The sequence below is a fragment of the Molothrus aeneus genome, chromosome 25 (genome assembly GCF_037042795.1).
Source record: "Molothrus aeneus isolate 106 chromosome 25, BPBGC_Maene_1.0, whole genome shotgun sequence".
NCBI lineage: Eukaryota > Metazoa > Chordata > Aves > Passeriformes > Icteridae > Molothrus > Molothrus aeneus.
The window spans coordinates 2,237,982-2,253,520 of NC_089670.1; the positions used below are offsets into that span (position 1 = coordinate 2,237,982).

Genomic DNA, 15,539 nt, shown 5'->3' on the forward strand with positions numbered 1-15,539 from the left:
AAACCCCCAAGCCAAATAGGAAGGTAGCTTCTTTTACTGCTAACATCAAAGTCAGTGCTGGCAAAAAAACCATCACTTCACTGACTGCACTGGGGCTCAGCATCAGGGGGCATCACAGTCCCTTCCCACAGATCTCAACTCACATTATTAATTATTCAACAATTTCAAATTAAAAAAAAATCTATAAGACACCTGTGTCACGGACATATTTTCTGAAAAATACTTTTGCTAGGATTTTTTCTCCTGAGAAGCCTCAGAAACAAAATGTAACCAATGGTTATCTGCTGCTGTGGAATGCAACAGGTGCATCTTTGATTGGTCTCATGTGGTTGTTTCTAATTAATGGCCAATCACAGTCCAGCTGTCTCGGACTCTCTGGTCAGTCACAAGATTTTATTATCATTCCTTTCCAGCTTTCTGATTAAATCCTTTCTTCTATTCTTTTAGTATAGTTTTAGTATATAACTTTCTTTTATTATATATCATAAAATAATAAATCAGCCTTCTGAAACATGGAGTCAAGATTCTCATCTCTTCCCTCATCTTGGGATCCCTGTGAACACCACCACACACCTGGGTACTGTGTTATTTACCTTTGCCTTACAGTAAATGTAAATTAGAATTTATTTAACCATGCACTTGTGGATTGTAAGCCAAGACAAGCTGACTCATAAAAGACAACTCTTTGCATTTGATTTTGCTTCTGTTTAGTTAAGACACTTCTCAGTTCTTCTTTATTGACCTAGCGTGGAATTTATTTACTTACTACCCAGTTCACAAAAACAGGCTAAAATTTAAACATTCCCCCGTGACCCAGCAAAGCTTCTAGTTCAGGTTTTGCACTTGTAATGGAAGAAAAAGCTCAAAGTTTTTTCCTTGCAGGCAAAAGCATGCTGTAGCTTGGGGGGGGTACCTGCTTCCATTTGGGATCTGTAATCCTGAGTTCTTTCTGAAATAAGGAATCTAACACAACCCCCGAGGACACACCTGCATATATATTCACACAGACATCTATATGCATATAGATACATATATGCATATACATATGTCCATGAATCTGTATATAAAAATAGGCTTTTTATGGTTCTTGAAGCATGTTAACATCCTGCTTGATGCCCAAATAAGCACTGACCCAGGACAAGAGGCTTTCTGTGCCCTGAGGGAGGTGCTCACTGCCAGCCCTAAAATGTTCAAGGGCTCTCCTCCATCCCCCCCTGACCATGGTGATCCAGAATACTGACACAGGGGCAGGATTTCAGGCTTTGGCAGAATTAGATGGTTGCTGATTGGGATTTGGGAAACAGCAGTTTCAAACGAAGCACCCAATGTAGTCCTCAGACTTTTTTACATGACTTGCTAATTTTCTTATTGATACCATGTGGCAGTCAGTGTTGTTTAGTTGATTTGGAGATGTGCATTCAAAAGGAATGGTTCCTTGGGCTTCCTGGTTGGACTTCTGTGGAAGTAGCTACTCTCACTCCACTGTCTTCTGTTCACAACTTCTAAAAAGTTCTGTACTTAAATCTTCTGTCTTCAGCATGTGGTCAAAATCAATTTTCCATTTGCTGAGAAAGTGAGCAGAATGGTTAAACTACAGAGGCGACTGAGGGGGGAAAGCAGCAGCAGTCTTTGGAGTGTCACAACTGGTGTGACAAACATTTGCACATTCCAGCTGCTAAGTGACCTGGGTGGAAAAAAGGAAATTTTCCAGAGAAATTTTTTTTGGGGGAAAAAAGGTGCTAAGGCTTGTGTAGTATATGTGACTGAAAGCCCATGTGTGAGTCACTCACAGCTGCCTTCCATGGAGAGAGCAGGGGCAGAGGCGCTCTGTGCCCAGGCTGAGCAGCATGGCTGGCACCTGGCAGTGCCCACCGTGGGCTGCAGGCAGTGCCCAGGCTGGGCTGGACCTCAGTGCAGCTGGCAAGGCAGTCAGTGCAGCCAGGTGAGTGTTCCCAGGCAGTGACCTGGGAGAAGCAGTGATGCAGCCTCCAGCCTGTTCTGTCTGCACCCAGCCCAGCTGGCAGCTGTGGCAGGAAGAGATGAGGGGAGAGAGGAAGGGCAGGGAGGTGTAGGCATCTTCCTCACAGGGTGAGAACCTGGTTCAGAGGACAGTGAGGGTCAGAGCCACTGGTTTATGTGTCATAACTCTGATATGTGTATGAAAGCCTCCCTCACCCTGACACTGGTGTTTCCCCTCCACAGAAACGACGTGGGAGCGGCCGAGCAGTGTGCCTGGCACTCCCAAGAGCCCTGTGTCACAGAAGAGTTCTGCAGGTACTGTCTGATGCTGTGCCTGGCTCAATCTGCTTCTCTTACCTTTCAGCAAAGCAAAGAGAGTGCTGTGATACAGTGGGAGAGAGACTTGATGGACATATAGAATCATGGAATGGTTCAGGTGGGAGGGGACCTTAAAGATCGTCTCGTTCCACACACCTGCCGTGGCAGGGACAGCTTTCACTATCCCAGGTGATGGAATATGCTCCAAGCCCTGTCCAGCCTGGCCTTGGACACTTCCAGGCATCCAGGGGCAGCCACAGCTTCTGTGGGCACCCTGTGCCAGGGCCTTACCACCCTCACAGATTTTCTCTTAATATCTGATCTCCCACAGCTTAAAGCCATTGCCCCTTGTACTGTCACTCCAGACTCTCACCTAATATCCCTTTCTGGCTCTCCTGCATCCCTGTCAGACTCTAATGTCTCCCCAGACCCTTCTCTTCTCCAGCCACATGGTTGTGAGAGTGTAGCAGAGCAAACATGGTGCCCTTTCCCTCCTGACACAACTTGTGGACTGTTGTTTCCCTGCCAGCCCATCTTCTGTCTGGGTGTCTGAAGTGTCCACTCAGGAGCTGGGACGGTTCCCTCTGGGTGCACAAAGGCAAAGAGGGGCCCAACAAGCACTTCCTCAGTTCTGCTTTGTGACAGGGCAGGGAAATCAAAGAGCTGCAGACACACAGGGGCTGACTGATGCTCTTCCACACAGAGAATATGCACAGCAGAGTTTCAGCATGTGATGGCTACAGGGGTGACCATATAGATCATCTCTGTCTGGACTTGAGGTTGCAGGGAAGCAAGTAACAGAGTCAGATGTGTAACTGTAAAGCTCTTGGGTACTGCAGAATGAGAAAGCAAAGCAAAAATTACTCTAGAATAAAAAGTGTTAAATGTAAAGGCCACTGGTGACATCTGACTGTAAATAAAGTAGGTTAGAAGATGTTTTCCTTAGAAATTTTTTAACTGATGTCCCTCTTTATTGGCAGAACTGGGTGGGTAATCTGGGTGAAGATTGTGCATTTCATTGTGACCAAAGGATTTATAATGTAGTTGAGGATCTTGTTTCAACACTAGTTTGAGCATTATTCATTGCTCAGTATATTAAAAAAAAAAAAAGGCAATTTACAGTTCCATGCAGGAACCATAAACATCTTGCTAGGCTTGCTTTCTTTACATGAAAACTCCCTTGGACCAGGACTTTGAATGGATGCCAGGTGCCCAGCAAGCCACTCTGTCACTCTCCTCCTCAGGTGGATGGGGGTGAAAACTACAACAAAAGGGTTGGGATGAGGGCAGGGAGACATCGCTCATTATGGTCATGGGCAAAACACACTCCACTAAGGAAAATGTTTAATCTATTACCCATCAAATCACAGTAGGGTAATGAGAAATACAGCTAAGTCTTAAACACTGCGATCTATATCTGCAAATTCAGTTATGGGATTAATTTTTAAATTTGTGCATATGGGATTAATTTTTAAATTTAAATCTTAAGTTTCCTTGGCTATCAGCAGCAAGCCTGATAACACTCCCTCTGTTCTTGCAGTGAATGGCTACTACATCTCTGGGTCCCCAGTGCACCAGCTTGACTCAGGTCACACCAGCCTCCGAAAACCCAGTGGGGACCCCCAGGTAAGTTTTGGGAAAAAGCCAAACAGCAGGATCCAAGAATAAATGGGTTTCTAAGTAGTTTAGGAATCCACCCAGAGCAAGAAGTCAATAGGTCATTTTCTTTTAGAAGCTCTCAGATCAGACAGATTTGTTGTGTGTAGTATAGTTAGGCCTTGTGTCCAGCTGGTAAAACAGTAAAAAAAGCCAAGATCCTTTGGATTTTTTGTCCTGTCACTCCTTCCTGAAAAATGCACCAGGCCACTTCAGTCACTATTAACAACCCTATGAATTTTCCTGCTGCTCCAGCCTGAACCCTGGGCCTGTGTCCAGCACAGTCCTCTCTTTACATTTGCACATCCGCCCATGTCTGTATCTCATTGTATTTTCCTGCAGCTCCAGCTTTCCCTCCCAAAGACAGTATTCACAAAGAATTCACCCAAAGCTTTTTTCTCAATGACTTCATCCACTCTGGCCTGTCCTTTCACAGCCCCTCCTTAGTGCCTCACCCAGCACATCACCCCAAGTTAACCTACAGGATGCTGACCTGTGGACCTCCCCTGCCTTTGTCCAGATTTCCAATAAATATCTCTGCACTTTTGCTTGCAACACGTCATATCCCTGGGAAATTCTTCCCCACAGATGTGGGGATGCAGATGCAGCACAGGGCCCTCTTCCAGCTCCTCCCATGAAACTCTTTGCTCCCTGCCAAAACATCCCCATATGACCATGTGACTGCCACAGCTGGTGGATCACACTCCTCTTGGGCTGTGCTTCCCCACCCTCTGGCTTTTCCCCCAGTGGTCCCAGACCTGAGTTTTCTCTTTCCTTTCTCTATGAAAGTGGTGATTCCTTCCACAGTGCTAAGTGCCCCTGGGGAAGTGCCTGGTTGATTGGTGTGCTGCTGCCACGTGGACCTGGCCTGCCCGGTGCTCTCAGTGTCTCTGACATTCTCTGTTTCTTGGGCTAAATTTTGTGTTGTCTGAACACTGCCCTGATTTGCCTTGACCCTGTTTTCTCACATGCTGCCTCTTCAGCCTTTCACCTAGGTCAGTATTCCTGGTTTAGATTCATGGCATTTCTCATGATACAGTCCAGCTCTTCGGATTCTCTGTTTCTTCCACATCAAACATCTTGTGCTAACTCCCTGTGCTGCTGTTTCTCTGAGCAGTTTGCCTGGGCTGGAGACAGTGAGCACCTAAACTAGGTCAAAAGCATTTTAGAATCTTACAAAGTGCATTACCAGACACCCCTGTCCACACATCTCCCGTGACTCCCTCAGAGAACCCAAATAAACTTGTAAGCTGTGACTTCCTTCAAAAAGTCCCTTGTGAATCCTTTTGCCAAAAAAAAAAAAAAAAATTAATTTCTCAAGGTATCTGGCTCCCATGTTTTTGTAGTTGTCTTGGAACACAGTCAGATTAACTTCTGCAGAATTTCCTTTGTAGCAACATTTGCCACCTTCTGTTTTTACACTGCTGAGTCTTACTCAAATTCACAGACACCTTTTTACTCAAATTTACATCTGAGATACATGAGGAGTCATAGAGTCACAGAATGGTTTCAGCTGGAAGAGACTCTAAAGCCCATCCAGTGCCACACCTTGCCATGGGCAGGGACCCCTTCCACTGTCCCAGACTGCTCCAAGCCCTGTCCAGCCTGGCCTGGGACACTGCCAGGCACTCAGAGGCAGACACAACTGCTCTGGGCACCTGTGCCAGGGCCTCACAGGGAAAAATTTCTTCCTCCTATCCCATCTGACCCTGCTTCTCTGGCAGTGGGAAGCCATTCCCCCTTTTTTACCATTCCAGGCCTTTGTCCACAATCTCTCTCCAGCTTTTTGTAGACTGACCTCAGGTACTGAAAGTTTCCACTGAGGTCTTCCTGGAGCCTTCTCTTCTCCAGGCTCTCTCAGCCTTTGCAGTGCTTTGCTCAGCTGACTCAGCCATCAGCCTGTCAGAAATCCCTTTCATGGCTTTTCTCATTCCCTTCATCGCCTCCATGCTACTTTCCACTGCTCCTTTATTACAGGTTTTTCCAAACTGAACTCCTGGCTTCATCCCTGCTTTGAACCTGCTTTGCATTAGTTCTGAATCCCTAACTGGCTGCTGGTGGCATTAATTCTCAGAACAGCTTGTGTCTACGCCCTCTTGGGAAGCTGCTTTTCCTGGGGGCTGTGGCAGCTTTGCAGAAGAGTCCTTAGTAAGGAAGGCATCTGACCATAAACCTGTGGTTGCAGAAGCTGTTCTGCATACCCCGAAAGTCTTTTTGGACTGTCTCTCTCTCTCCTTGTGTGTCTTGGGCCATCCTAAGCTGCTCTGCTTTGACTGCTTCCTTGTCTGTTCCTGGCACGGGCTGTCTCCCACTGTGGAGCAGCTCCTAGGCTTTGGCCAGGATGCTTTCTTGGACCTGGGCAGCAGCCACCATGCAAACAAATGCTGGCAAGATCCCTCCAGCAAGCTCAGCCACATTTCTTGGAAACAGGTCAGGGGGTGGGGGGAAAAGCCACAACTGAGAACAACGCGGAGCTATGCTGTGCTGGGCACTCAGCCAGACCTTGTTTATGGCTTCCTAGAGAGCAGCTCAGTGCTGCCCGTTCAAGTTGTCACAACTGCCACCAAGGGGACAGCAGAACAGCCGAGGAACTGCACGTGTGTGGTGCTGGCACCTTGCTGCTGCTGGGTGTTGAGTCCCAGGACGAGCACCGGGTGGGATTTGGGGTGGGAGTCCCAGATGATGCCAGCAGCAGTCACAGCATCTGAGCCCCACCAGGGACCTGCGACAGGGACAGGGGACACTGCTCCGCTCCCCTGGGGGAGGCTCTGGGGCATATTTGTGTCCCTGTTCCCAGGAGGATATGATGCCACCATTCCGCAGACAGGATGACTGCCTGATGGCAGGACACTGCCACCATCAGTGGTGGCGTCCAGCAGTGTCCCCAGCAGGGGATATCCCCGTCCCCGTTCTCGTACCCAGCAGAGCAAAGTGCCACCCGTGGGACTCCAGGACTGCTGTCCCTGTCCTCGGGGGGGTGTGAGGCCCCCATCCCACGCCGTGGCAGGGCACTCTTCGCACCCCCTCCAGCGGGTGCCACCGTCCCACCCCCGGCGCCGCGCTCGGTGCGGCGGGGGCGGGAGAGGCGGAGCAGCGAGCCGGGGCCTCCCGCAGCTCCCCCTCCCTCCATGCCTGCCTCCCGGGCCGAGCCGAGCCGTGCCATGGGACCCGCCTCTCCCCGCCCCGCGCAGCCATGCTGGGCTCCGAGAGCGGCCGCGATGATGCGCTCCGCTTCCCTCCGCAGAGCCCGGGCTCCCCGGCGGCGCCGCGGCGGCAGAGCAAGGAGAGCAGCCTGACGGTGAGAGCGGGGCACCGGGACCGCGGGGGCTTCGTGCTGGGCACCGGGGCTGCGGGGCTTCGTGCTGGGCACCGGGTCTGCGGGGCTTCGTGCTGGGCACCGGGTCTGCGGGGGTTCGTGATGGGCACCGGGGCTGCGGGGATTCCGTGCTGGGCACCGGGACCGCGGGGGTTCGTGATGGGCACCGGGACCGCGGGGCTTCGTGCTGGGCACCGGGGCTGCGGGGCTTCGTGCTGGGCACCGGGTCTGCGGGGCTTCGTGCTGGGCACCGGGACCGCGGGGGTTCGTGGTGGGCACCGGGACCGCGTGGGGGTTCGTGATGGGCACCGAGACCGCGGGGGCTTCGTGCTGGGCACGGGGACTGCGGGGCTTCGTGCTGGGCACCGGGACCGCGGGGGTTCGTGATGGGCACCGGGACCGCGGGGGCTTCGTGCTGGGCACGGGGACTGCGGGACCGCGGGGATTCCGTGCTGGGCACCGGGACCGCGTGGGGGTTCGTGCTGGGCACCGGGACCGCGTGGGGGTTCGTGATGGGCACCGGGGCTGCGGGGATTACGTGATGGGCACCGGGGCTGCGGGGATTCCGTGCTGGGCAGTGGGGCTGCGGGGGTTCGTGGTGGGCACCGGGGAACCGCGGGGATTCCGTGCTGGGCAGTGGGGCTGCGGGGGTACGTGGTGGGCACCGGGACTGGGGGATTGCGGGAATTCCGTGCTGAACATCGGGTATAGGGGCTGGGAAACTGCGGGGATTCCGTGCTGGGCACCGGGGCTGGGGAGCCGCGGGGATTCCGGGCAGTGGGGATGGGGAGCCGCGGGCATTCCATGCTGGGCACCGGGCACCGAGCTTGGGGACCGCGGGGATTACGTGCTGGGCACCGGGACTGGGGGATCGCGGGGATTCCGTGATGGGCACTGGGCAGTGAGCTGGTGAACTGCGGGCATTCCGTGCTGGACACCGGGAATGGGAGGCCGCGGGAGTTCCGTGCTGGGCACCCCGTGCTGCAGCATCCTGCCCCGGGATCCCGTGCTGGGCACCTCGTTCCGGAGCCTCCTGCCCCGGGATCCCGTGCCGGAGCATCCTGCCCCGGGGGTTTTGTGCTGGGCACCCCGTGCCGGAGCATCCTGCCCCGGGATCCCGTGCCGGAGCATCCTGCCCCGCGGCGTTTTGATGTTCAAACGCTGCTAACCCACGGAGGGTTTGGGATCGCTGCCCTGTGCTGGGGTTCAGGCGTGGTTGTCCGTGGAATAGTGGGGGGTTCCAGGATGAGCAGGAGGGAATGCGGTGCCTTAAGAGGTGCCTGGCACTGTGACCAGGTGTCCTGAAAAAACTCCCTCATCTGATCATCTCCACAACAGTGTCTGTACTGGGAGAAGTACTGAAGAGTGAGAGGAAGACACAGCAGGATCTTTTTTTCCCAATCTGTATTTGAGGTGTCAAGGATGTTTCTTGTGCCAGAATGCCCAAGTAAAGATTTCTGTTGGAAAGTACAGGCAAAGGTTTTATATTTCAGTGTGAAGTTAATCTTTACATTTACTTTTAGTCTTTATAATTAAGTATAACTGGCTCAATGGTGAGACTTTTACAAGAACATGTAGTGACAGGACAGGGAGCGCAGTAGTTTAAAATTGAAAGAAAGAAGATTCGGATTAGCTAGTAGGGAGAAATTCTTCCCTGTGAGGGTGGGTAGGCCCTGGTGCAGGCTGTCCAGAGCAGCTGTGGATCCCTGGAACTGTCCAAGACCAGGTTGGAAGGGGCTTGGAGCAACTTGGGGTAGTGGAAAGTGTCCCAGCCCATGGCAGAGTGGTGAACAAGATGGGCTTTAATGTTCCTTCCAACCTAAGCCATCCTATGATTCTGTATTATGAATGGAAATGTTCTCAGTTGTATGATTTATCTCAGTTTACAGACATTATTATTTTAATGTGCTTGGTGACCTCATCTGGAACACAATTAGCACTTGTGGGCTCTTCAGTGCAGGACAGGTGATTAAAACCAGAAGGGAAATCAAAATAGATGAATGAAAGTGGCTAGTAATATAAAGTTTTATTCAAATGGAAATCAGAAGAAATGAACAGATAAATTAATTTTCAGCAATAAAGGAGAGGCAATTCTTGCAGCTGCAAGTATTGGCAGGGTATCAAGTCCCTGAGAACAAAAGGAATAATTTAATATTTTACATCCTTGTTAGTGTTACTATGAGGAGGAGATTGTTGTCTGCATTGTCACGTGCAGCCTGCAGATTTATTCATTAGTGGGCTGGGTTGCTGGTGACAGAGACCAGGGCTCAAAAGAAGCACATAGAAGTGCCTCTGACTGAGATGTGAGTCAGCCACTGCCATGCAGGTACAGTGTTCTGGGGCAGGAGGGGGAAATCTTCAGCAGTTTTTGAAAAAAAAGCCATTTCAATCAGTGATTTTAGTTACAAAAATTTGTTGTTACCAATGTTAGTAGTGGTAATTGGTACATTGAGAGCGTGGTGTGCTTTGAAGCAAGTACAAATCTGTCTGTTCAGGCATTTCTGCAGATGTCTGGGAGAATCAGCTGGTCCAGGGCTGCAGTGGCTGGGGCAGGAGACATGTCCCAGCCCTTGAATGCAGCTCCTGCCTGCTCAGCTTAGGGGTTTGAGGCCAATCATGGGCTGAGCATCACATCCAGAGGGACTAGACATGGTCATGCAGGGTGGAGTGCATGAGCACAAGAGGAGGAGAGCTTGTTTTCTGCAGTCCCTGCTCCTTACAGGGCTGGAGGCTCAGGCTGTTCTCTGCGGGTGGTTTTCCATATTTGCTGGCCCATGTGCCATCAGGTAACATCTGCAAAGCAAACTGTGTGTTATGTCAGGGTCACTGGGTGTGCGTTTCTCCTGCAGAAGCACAAAGCTTTCACGTAGGATGAATCAGATAGACAAAAATAAGCTAATTTTAACAGCTGTTTGCTCCAAGCCATTGCCTCCATCAAGGCAGCATTGTGAAAAATAAATCTCATAAGGAGTGTAAACTGTAAAACAGTGTAAGTGTTTTCCACTGTCTCCTAGGAGGTTCTGTGTGCTCAGTGCCACTCAAGCTGACGTGGGGATGTTCTGCTTAGCAGAGCTGCAGGGCATGTCCTTAGCTTGCTGTCAGATGCTTTTCCTTGGTCTGTAGCTGTGCTCAGGCACAACCTCTTCTTGCAGAGGGGAATTCTGTGATCTACTTTGAGGCTTTTGGTCCAGGAAACCTCCCTTCAAACTGAGATCCTGTGGCACACAAGCTGCAGACATCAGGTGATGTCCAGCCAAGTTGTTGCTGCGTCATCGCCTTCAGCAGAGGAGTGGGAGCATCTTCCTCAGGATGCATCTGCCTCCTCTGCATCCAAGTGGCATTTAGCAGCACAGCTTCTGGAAACCCTGAAGGCAGGTGGAGCTGGAGTGTTTCCCATCTGTGTGCAACCAACAAGAATAATCTGGTGTTTCCTCTTTGGTCAGTGAATGTTACTGACATGGTCTTCCATCTTCTTTGGAAGAGAACCTCCAGCTGGGTATATCAGTGGCTGTTATGAAACTGCAGGTGTGTGGTCTTTGCTGGTTTTACAATTAATTTCAAGGTGCACTTGCTGTTTTAAGGCTGGATGGTTTGCTGGCTGATTCCTGAAGCCTCTGGTCTGTGGAAGCTGAAGATATTTACAATAGTGAGGGAAAGTTAAATGCAGAATGTACAGGGGGATTTCACCTGAGGAACAGAGCTGTGTCTTAAAAAAAGCTGCCTGATTATAAGGTATTTCTGAGTGAGAGTTTCTTTCTTAAAAATTCTCTAGTGCCTTGTTAGGATAGTGCAGGACCTGGAAGATGCTGGTGTTTGGAGTGCATGTGCTGGCCACGTCAGTGAACAGTGCTGCAGATGGGAAGAGGGGCAGCCTGTGCACAGGAACTTGGGATTTCCTGCTCTCTGCTCTGTGTCTGACGAGTGTGACACACACAGGGCTGTGATGAGCACAGCATGAGGCTGCCTGCTCAGCACAGGTCCCCCCTCTGCCCTGACTGGGGCTGACTGTGGTAGATCCTGTCACAAAGCCCTGGCTGGGCAGGGGCCTGAATAATACCTGAACCTTTCTACAGATAGACCAAGTGAAGAGGGCTCCTCCATGCTTTTGGCAGAATCTTTCCTTTGAAGTAGGAGAGAATCAATGGATTTGTTAACAGTGAGGACTTGAATTGTCTGTTCTTCCCTTCTGTGGTACCCTAGCTGCAGCATCACCCTACCACAGCCAAAACCCAGGGCAAACTCATGGTGTTGAAGCTGCCCAGACACAGCCTAGGCATTTCTGGGCTTCCCTGTCTGGGGAGAGTTCAGGCTGCCCAAGCTCTTCTCCAGCCTTTGCATTTGGCTTTTTTTACCCAAATAGTTCATTTGCCATATGAGCTCAGTGTTGGATGTTGTACTTTCTGGGTCTCAGCTGAAATTGTAAAGAAGATCCTGAAGTGAGGCAATCTGGGATATCTCTTCTGTGTTTAAAGTGCTGAGAATGTGTAGAAATAAAAAAAATAATGTGTATTTTTAAGTTGAAGAGACAAGCAAAAATGTTGCCCTGCTTTAGTCACGTGAGTGTGGCACAGTAAGTTTTCCTGCTCTCTGCTCATTTATTTATGTTGTGACTGATGTAATAAACATGTAGTTGATTATCTAAGCTTTGATCAAATTATTCTTGTTTTATTCTTGTTGCTTGGCAATGTCTCATTTACTGGTGAGTGACTTCAAAGCCTGTAGAGACTCTGAAATCCAGGAGATTAATGTGCACGTCCAGCCCAACAAAGTTTGTTGTTCCTGTGCAAATCCTGTGCATTCACCTGGCTCCCTGGGTCTGTTCCTCTTCTGTCACCCTTTTGTGTCTCAGACATAATTAAGAGTCACCTACCACATAAACAGCTCATTTTGTCATTATTGCCAGTGTACTCGTGGGAAATAGGAGCTGGAATATTCAGCTGTTAGGAGAATAATTGCATTTGCTTGTGATCAGTACACAGGCAAAAGTATTTTAATCCATCGAGTTTGGCACACAGCTTGCCAAGAGAAATGCATTTGTGCTGCTTCTCTGATCCCCTCTGTGTGTGTCCTCCACCAAGCTTTGTCACTGTATTTTTTTTCCTTCTCTGACTCTGATCCTTCTGTCCTCTTTAATCCAGTGGCTCCCAGACAGGTTTTCTGGTGCCACTCCTGGCCAGTGGCAGCTGGAAAGACAAGCTGCTGTCCCCTGGCAGGTTTGCTCAGCTCTTCCTTGGGGTTTTGCCCTGCTGGTGTCTTGTTATTAATTTTGCTTTGTTGCAAGCTGACAATAGCCATTATTTTGACAAAGAGGCTGCATAAGAACTTAATATCATGGTGAGGCTGATTATCACCTCAGCTGTCCCAGTGGGGCTTGTGGGAATGCAATGCAGGTCATCACACCTTGTTTTCTCTTCATGCTCTGTGATTCCATCATTATCTGAGAGACCTGTTTTAATTTGGTTTGTTTCTTCCTGGCAATTACAGCTGTAATAGTCACCTTCTGCAAGCTTTTGTTAATCCTTGCTGGCAAGTCAGCACTATTAAAATATCCACAGTGCCACAGGTGTGGATTTGGAGCTTGCATGGAGCCTGGACAGCTCTCAGGGATGTCAGCAAAGTGTGGTCTCTCACAATTAGTGAGGGCAGTGCTCCTTGGCATGGAGGGAGTGTCACTGTCCATGGCACTGATGGAGCTGTCAACCATGGGGACATCACCTCGAGGTGCTTTGGCTGTCCTCACATCACTCAGCTCATCAGTGGCACCAAGCTGGTGAAGCTGAGTGGGGTTTTTTTTTTTTTTTTTTTTTCGCTCTCTTTGCTTTTAGAAGGAAGAAAAGGAGCATTTCAGAGGGAGGATTGGGAGGGGGGAATGCCACACTGTCACACCACTGCTGCTCAGTGCCAGCCTGTGTTCCCCTCCTGCTGGGAAATCCTGAGAGCTTTTAGAAATACTGGGAAATACCAATCCAAGAGCTCTTGTTTCAGTATAAGCAATCTGGGGTAATGAAAGGAACGAAAGGTCACAGGATTACCTCTGTAGTCATATGGAATTTTTAGTAGTATTTCTAGAGTTTAGAAAATTTTCATGCCCCTTGCTGGGACTTAGTGTAAAAAGATGTAAATTCTTTTTACCATAATGTGTTTGTTTGTTTGTTTGTTTGCTTGCTTTTAAGATTGTAAAAGCTTCTGTGTTTTTTAGTTTTTAATTCTGGCACCAATTCCCTTTTAAAAGTGATACTACACCCAAATGGCCTCATGGCTCTTTCCAGACAATTCAGCATCATTTCCAGACAATTCAGCCTTTAGAGAAATGAAGAATATTTTGATTTATTAGCCCTGCTTTCATCACCTGCTGATGTGCACACACTGTTCCACTTCCTGCTGCATTCCTGGAGTTCTGTGCACTGCAGTGAGGCACTGTCACCAGTCCAGCCCTGGCATTTCCAGTGACTCTGTGGTTATTGCTTCAGGACGTGGAGACTCACTGTCACATCTCTAATCAGCAGCTTCCAACTGACACAGATTTAGTTTTTGTGGAGCAGGCACTGCCTTTAGCAGGAGCGGGAATTTCCTATGCTGGTTCTCTTTGCAGATTTTTAAGCTGCAGGATACAACTCCTGTGCCCCTCACTGCAGATCACCTCCCTGTCCTGGTGTGCAGTACCACGACACAATGATCCAACTCAAGATAGTCTATATTTTCTGTCATTCTGTGATGCCCAGACTTCTGTTAAAGGCTGCAGAACACACTTGGGAGGTGCAGTTGGTTAGAGCATGGCCATCCTGCTCTGAACTCAGCTGGTGCATGACTTTTCTGCTGGGGAATACAAGGGAACAGGGAGGGTGTTTGCAGTGCTGTCTGTGCTTGGGGTCCTGTGGCCAGTGGAGGCCAGCTCTGAAAATCTTCAAAACTCTAGAAAAACTACTAAAACTTCCATAGCTGGATGGAGGTGCCAGCTCTGGTTGGAGGTGCTGGCTCTGACCGGACATTCTTGCTCTGGCTGCAGAGGCTGGCACTGTCTGGAGAGGCTGGATCTGGTTGGATGTGCCAGCTCTGACCAGAATTGTGCCTCTGGCTGGAGAGGCTGGATCTGGTTGGATGTGCCAGCTCTGACTGCACATTCTTGCTCTGGCTGCAGGGGCTGGCTCCTGGTTGGAGGTGCAGGGTCACCAGTGCATGGCCACTGCCTGCAAAGCCGAATTTTCTGACCTGCAGGTCAGTGTGGAGCCTGGTGGGAGCTGCAAAGCAAGACACATGGTTTAGGATCTGGTTGAGGTGACAGCCAAGGACAGCACAGGTTCAGGGTGCTCAGCCTGCTTTGGGATGGGCTTGGCAAGCTCTGGCAGGGTGATTTGTGTGGAGCAAGCTCTTGCACTGTTACAGGGCAGCTGCTGAAGCTCCAGCCTGGGCAGAGGCAGCAGAACCAGTGTGGGTTTGTAGGAGCAGCCTGTATCAGCTGAAGGTTTTGTCTGCTGTGCCCTGGCGTGGTGGGTTTGTGCTGTGTCAGCAGCCACATCCTTTCTGATCCTCTCTGGAGAGCCCAGAGGCAGATTCACTGCATGCCTTTGGGTCTGCCTGTGCAGCTGTGCTAGCCCTACCCACAGATTTGTGTGGATTTCCTGTGAGTTAACTGATCCAAAACAAACCCCCACCCCCATACAGATACATCTGTGACATCCCAGCCCCAATATCTCTTGATCCCTTGGTGGATCAAGTGCTCTCAGTGTTCCCATGAGCCTGAGAGGGGCTGATTTTAGGGCATCTGCCCAGCAGGGATTTGGGGTGAGCATTACAAACTGGCAGCGAGCTCTGACTCACGCTGGTGCTTGCTCTGGAAGGCTCAGCTGTGTCCAGGGTTGTTCTGCAGTAGCTGTGGTGCTCATTGCCTTCAGTGTGCTGTTAGCAGGCTGCAGTGTTCCACTGGGATAGCTTAATGAGTGCCTGGATTTTTTGATGCTGTTGTTTAATGAGCGTGTGATGAGTCCTGTCTGACAGATCTCTGAGCACTGAAGGTTCACTGGCTCCAGAGAGCCCCTGCTCCTTTCTACACAGAGCATCACTTCCATCTGAAAAGGTCTTGGATGTAGATTGAAGGGCTGTGCACTGATAAAACAATTCCTTTTTTTGGCATCCTGTAGGGGATGGCATAGCCAAAGGTGTTTTGCACTGACAGTGCCTGCAGTGCTCTCTGGTGCTCACTGTGTTTCTGTGCTCGGGGTGTTTCACATCAGGGTTTTTAGCACAGTTTTTCGGGATCTGGGAGAACTCCCTGCCTGGTGCTTTCCAAATC

General features: G+C 50.0%; 1 protein-coding gene across 4 annotated transcripts in view; it reads left to right on the plus strand.

The window, feature by feature from the left end:
* The window catches only part of GAS7 (growth arrest specific 7), an 82,462-nt gene that overhangs the window by 40,356 nt on the left and 26,567 nt on the right, over nt 1-15,539 (plus strand). For all 4 annotated transcript variants that reach the window (XM_066565806.1, XM_066565807.1, XM_066565804.1 and 1 more), the window contains exons 3-5: nt 2,203-2,274; nt 3,818-3,903; nt 7,178-7,231. In XM_066565806.1, the coding sequence (XP_066421903.1) occupies nt 2,203-2,274; nt 3,818-3,903; nt 7,178-7,231 (212 nt within the window). The remainder of the gene's footprint in view (nt 1-2,202; nt 2,275-3,817; nt 3,904-7,177; nt 7,232-15,539) is intronic.